This window comes from Echinops telfairi, unplaced genomic scaffold, assembly GCF_000313985.2.
Source record: "Echinops telfairi isolate 266 unplaced genomic scaffold, ASM31398v2 ScPeMD7_655;HRSCAF=1070, whole genome shotgun sequence".
NCBI classification, from domain to species: Eukaryota; Metazoa; Chordata; class Mammalia; order Afrosoricida; family Tenrecidae; genus Echinops; species Echinops telfairi.
Genome location: NW_022104553.1, coordinates 33,804,878 through 33,810,626, shown reverse-complemented (window position 1 = coordinate 33,810,626; position 5,749 = coordinate 33,804,878). Strand labels below are relative to the sequence as shown.

General features: G+C 54.1%; 1 protein-coding gene across 3 annotated transcripts in view; it reads right to left on the bottom strand.

The window, feature by feature from the left end:
• The window catches only part of LIN37 (lin-37 DREAM MuvB core complex component), a 24,587-nt gene extending 19,136 nt beyond the window's left edge, over positions 1-5,451 (bottom strand). For all 3 annotated transcript variants that reach the window (XM_045293032.1, XM_004715800.2, XM_045293033.1), the window contains exon 1: positions 5,307-5,451. In XM_045293032.1, coding sequence (XP_045148967.1) covers positions 5,307-5,340 — 34 coding nt within the window. In that variant the 5' untranslated portion in view covers positions 5,341-5,451. The remainder of the gene's footprint in view (positions 1-5,306) is intronic.
• Between the last annotated feature and the right edge of the window lie 298 nt (positions 5,452-5,749).

Here is a 5,749-nt window from a genome sequence, read left to right as displayed (position 1 = left end):
TGTCTTATATTAATTTTTGCTCCCAAAGATGTGCTAGGTCTTATTTTCAGGGGATGTCTTATTTTTCCATGAAGAAGAATACGGTACACATTTATTGTTTATTGTTTTATTAAAAGAGACCTCGCACTTCCTGTCTGCTCCGGCTGCGCTGCGGCCAACAGTGAGCTGCACAGTGGCGCCCGCCGCTATGGTCCAGAGTCCAGAGTTATTGTTTATTGTTTTATTAAAAGAGCCCTAGCACTTCCTGTCTGCTCCAGCTGCGCTGCAGCCAACAGTGAACTGCACAGTGGCGCCCGCCGCTATGTTCCAGAGTCCAGAGTTACGGCAGCTTGGGAGGGGGTGGGCCTTATTTTCGGAGAGGTCTTATTTTGGGGAGGGATGCCTTATAGTTCAGCAAGAGGCAAAACTGTAAGTAGGTCTTATTTTCAGGGGATGTCTTACTTTCAGGGAAACACAGTAGGTTCTGCAAATGAAGGTAGTGGTAGCCAAGTAACGCTTACTATGCAAATGAACCATGGGTGGCCTCCCAGGGCGGACTGGGCTGGGTGGCAGGACAGGCCTTAAAACTGACAAGGAATCTGTAGACCCATAGGAGCCCTGATGGCATCGTGGGTTACAAGATGGGGCGCTGATGGCAGGGCAGTCTCAGCAGTTTGAAACTCCTAGGCACTCCACAGAAGATGGGGCTGTCTACTCCTGTAAAGAGTGACAGTCGGGGAAACCCACAGGGGCACTTCTACCCTGTCCTATAGGGGCAGCGAGTGGCAGCGAGGGAGGTTTGGGGAGACCTAAGCAGCCCGAAGAACCAGCAGGAAGCAGCTGAAAGAAGAGGGGATGGGGATGGGGGCGCGGGGGGAGCAAGGAACCTCCCCAAAGAACTGTAAGCTGGTCAAGCGCTGAAACGCAAACAGAGCAGGCCCGGTTGGGGTGGGCGGCGGCGCCAGTGGCAGCAGCCCAGAAGGGGCCCAGGGGCAGAAGGAAAAACAGCTTGTCCTCAGGCGGGGGCAGGGGAGCCTGTCCCCGGGAGGCCCACAGGAGGCCCTGCCTGCCTGGCCAGATTCCTGAGCTGCATCCTGTTCCTTAAAAAGTCACTTAACCCTTAAGTGTGCGCCGTGCATGCACTGAGCAGACCTGGTGGTGTCCTGCGTCCCGCGTGGGCTGCTCCCCACAAGGCCGGCTCTTTGAAGCCTCTGCTCCCCGGCAGACGGTAGGGGCTTTCGACTCCAGGAACGAGGGACCGTCCCGACAGTGCAGGCCGCGGCGGGGCGGTTCTACCCTGTCCTGTAGGCCTGCGAGGGGTCGCCACCTATTCGATAGCAGTGACGTGGGTTGTGCTTTATTCGTGAGTTTACTGTGTGACCCTGGCCAGGGCGTAACTGCCCCAGGGAAGGAGAGTGCGCTGGGAGGGCTAGCTGGTGTCGGGCTTGGGGCAAGAGGTGGGCAAGCGGATGTCCATCCGAGTCTCCCGCACAGGGCTCCATGGCCTGGGCTGGCCTTCCTTGGCCTCCGCAGCTCTCCATGCCTGGCACTCCTGCTAGCGCTCGCGTTCAAGGTCTTTCCAAGGGACTCGGATACACCACCCCAGTCCTGCACCTACCTTGGAAAAGAAATATTAAAAAAACGAAATGCCCATGCAACGTCGTCGACCCCTGGTACCGTGTGTTGCTGCTAGGGACTGCGGGGTTGGTTCGGAGTCCTGGCAGCGCCATCTGTGGCCATCAGAAGGAACCGCTGCGGGTCCTGAGCCGTTTGCTCAGGCGTTAGGTCTGAGCCCACTGTTGCAACCACTGAGTCAATCTCTCTTGGTCCAGGTCTTCCTCTGTCTCACTGCCCTGCCACTTGCCCACGCACACTCTCCTCTACCAGGGACTGGTCTCTCCTGATCACGTGTGCGGACCACGTGAGACAAAGGCGCGCCATCCTTGCTTGGCAGGTGCGTTCTGGTCGTGCTTCGTCCAAAGCCGACTGGTTTGTTCTCCGGGCGTCCGTGGTACTGTCAATACTTTGCACCAGCACTGTCATTCAAATGCATTCATTCTGCTTCCGTCTCCCTGATGGAATGGCCGACTTCCCTACAATTGGGTACGGTTACCATCAACTCTTGAACCTTGTGACCCGATCAACACCTCAGGTGCCTTGGTGGCACCATCCAGGTACCTGTGGGGCTGCTCACGGAAAGGCCAGCAGTTCCAAACCACCAGCAGCTCTGAGGGAGAAAGGTGAGGCTTTCTACTCTCATGGAGTTAGAGTCTTGGAAATGCACGAGGGTAGTTCTACCCTGTTCTATAGGGTCACCGTGAGAATCGACTCGATGGTAGTTAAATTTGACTTCGAATTTAAATAACAAATGTCTCCCCCAAATAAAAATATGGATGTGGATATGGAGTTAGATCAAAGCAAACATTTCCCCAGACATCAAATGCAAAACTGGGCTCAAAGTAAAGGAGTGTCACACACAAACAAAACATGTTCTGATGTGGCTCCGCAATCAGTGGATGGCGCTGTAAAGAAGCCCTGAGTCTCCGAAGGGAGCCTTCAGGAAAATAAACCGGCTCAATCGAAATAGTGGTTTCCCAGGGGAACTGCTGGCCCGTGAAATCCATTACAGAGGTAATATTTCAGAAGGTTTAGTGACAGGTTTGGGGGACCTTGTGGGGGTCATCTTGAGTTTTTTTGAAAACTCAAACTCGCTGCCGTTGAGCGGATGCTGACTCCGGGACGCTAGAGGTCCGGTGGAACTGTCCCTGTGGGTTTCCGAGACCATGACCTTGGCAAGAGTAGAAAACCTCACCTTTCTCCTGATGAGCAGCTAGGCCGCCTTAGCTGTGACCTTGTAGTAACGTCCCACCTTGTAACCCTCTCGGCCACCAGGGCTCCTTCAGCTCTGCGATCTCCTCCTGGTCAATCTGAAGGCACGGCCCTCCCACCAGGCCCAGTCTTGGACTTGGGACTCCAAACACTGAGTGAACACTGTGAGCTATTACTACCTTGTAACAAAGCAAATGAAGATCCGAAAGGAAAATGCAGGGATCTCCGTTCATTTTCCAAGATAAAACTGGGCATGGCAGGGGTTAGGTTTGATTTTTAATCTGTGTTTATTGACCAAGGAAACTGCTACAGAGAGGTTAGGCCGCACTGGTTCAAAGTCACTGGCCTGAGTCCTGCCTCAGCCTCCCCCTGGGTTCGCAGCCTCAGCTAGGAAGTGGTGTCAAGGTGCTCAACACCTGTCTCTATGATTCCACAGTGGACATTGTAACCCGGGGTCAGAGGATCAGAAGCTAGTCCCTAGATGTACTTCATGTGGTTGACCCAGTGGTGCTACCTGAAATCTGAATTAGCTGTTAACATTTCAAATTTGGGAGATTTCACCTAAAACACCCATTTGGGGTTTGTTTTGAGGCATAACATCTGGGCACACCTTCCTGCATGTCGCACACCTCACTTGGCTCACTCTGGTCCCTGCCTGGTCCTGTGGACCCGGGTGACTGCCTCCCTTTGGTACAGAATTGAAGGAGGCAATGAATGATGTGATGATTACACTCTTCTCAACCTGGCGGGGTGCTTGCTCTCCACTTGCAAGTAGCAGGAGCTCTAGACCCAGAGCCCAGAGCCCAGAGGGGCAAGTGGGGCCATGTCTTGCTAGTCCTGGGACTCCTGAGGAAGTCAGGAGACAGGGATCCTCTCTTGGCTGGGAAGAGTGAGGATGAGGTGGAAGTGAGAGGCTGGGGGTAACTGAGATTAAGCAAAGTGCCTTAGGCAGGAGCCAAAGGGGTGGATGAAGCTGCACAGGGGTCTCCAGCCCAGCTCCCCATGCAACTCCAGACCTTGGGGACCCCTGGTTTCCTGGACACTTCTTCCTGGATAACTCCCAGACTCATCCTACCCACTGAGTCCCACACTGGCATCAGTGGCTCTCTAAATGTACAGGCAGGCGTCCTCAAATGTGGCCCGCCGGTTGTTTTTGCCCCATTTGTTTTTTTACTTCAAAATAAGATATGCGCAGTGTGCATAGGAATTTGTTCATAGTTTGTTGGGTTTTTTTAACTATAGTCTGGCCCTCCAACGGGTCTGAGGGACAGTGAACGGGCCCCGTTTAAAAAGTTTGAGAACCCCTGTGTACAGGTCTCTTTGGGTTCCATCTCAGGGTGGTTCCACTTTCCCCCAGGGAGCTGCGGATGCCTCTCCCTCCCCCATATCAGCTCACCAGCCTGTCCAACTGAGTATCTCTTGCGCCCAGCCCAGCCCTAATCCACGCATCCTGGTCCTGTCCCATCCTCTCCCAGGGCTCCCAGCCTCAGTCTCCCCTTCTGATCCACTTCCATAAGACGGTTACAGCAAGCTATCTGTAGCCCAACGGTTCTCAATCTGTGGGTCGCGACCCCTTGGGGGGGGTGTCAAATGACCCTTTCACAGGGGTCGCCCGATTCATAACAGTAGCAAAACTACAGTAATGAAGTAGCAACGAAAATAATTTTATGGTTGGAGGGGGGGGTCACCATAACACGAGGAACTATATTAAAGGGTGGCGGCATTCGAAGCATTAAGAAGGTTGAGAACCACTGCTAGCCACTCCTGCTCCGATCATCCCATTAGAAACCTCCTAAACCTGTGCAATCCCGTCTACCGCTCTGCCAACTCGCATTTATAATCAAGTCTCCACTCTATTCATGTTAATCAACGCCTCACTTGGTTCATTTCCCCCAGAGCAAAAACTGAAGACCTCACCAAAAAGCAAACAAACAAAAACCACACCCACCGCCATCGAATGGATGCCAACTTGTAGGGACCTATAGCTCCTGTGGGTCTCCGAGACTGTATAGGCAGAGAAAGGCCCGTCTTTCATTCTTCCTCTTCCTCGCCCATTGCCCTTCACCAACCAGTCCTGGGTTCCCACCAGCTCTGCTCAGTCCCAAACTACGTCCCCTCTGAGTTTCAGTTGCTCCCGCCTCACTGGCTACTCTCTGGGGATGACTGGGATACAGTAAGTGCGGGGCTTGAACGCGTCGCTGTCTGTACCTCAGGCGCCGAACTGACCCACTGCTGCGCATGGGGAAACGGAGGCAGAGCCAAGTAAAGGGCCCTTCTCCTAGCTGCACGCTAAGGAACCCTGCCTCAGCCGCCACCAGTCCATTTCAAAGCTACCTTGAGCAGAGGGAGGTGAAGGTGGCACGTATCGCGATAGTCAGTTGGATTGCAGGGAGTCGTCAGCCAGATCGTGACAATCAATCATGTTTGTCAAAACGACCAGACTTCGATCAGCTGAGTGCTCCCGCGGCCTCCACAGGCCCGCGACCTCGGCTCCTCACCTGATTTCTCCACTTTTACTTTCACCGGGAACATGGTTTGGGCTCGGGATCTGCTTAGCTGGGTCGGATGAGTCCCAGCTCTCGAGGGGGTCACACTTCTAAGCCGGGGGCCGGGGAGGAGAGCTGACAGTCCTCAATCAGCGGCGTCCCGGTAAACGACCATTACCACTCTGCTTTCCCGACTGAGGGCGGGCCTTCGGGGGTTTGTTATAAATGCCATTCGTCAATGTACCCGTCGATCTCGTTTGCTAACCAATTAACAGCTGGGATCGTAGATTTCTCGCTCTAAGTCCCACCTTCTGGGGGCGTTTCCGGAAGCAAACCAACGCCTGGCCCATGAGCAGCCTGGGATATGTAGTTCAAGCCCTAGCGACTCCAGAAGCACTACAACGCCTGCGCCTCGCGGGGCACGATGGGAGATGTAGGATTGGGCATCCCGAGGC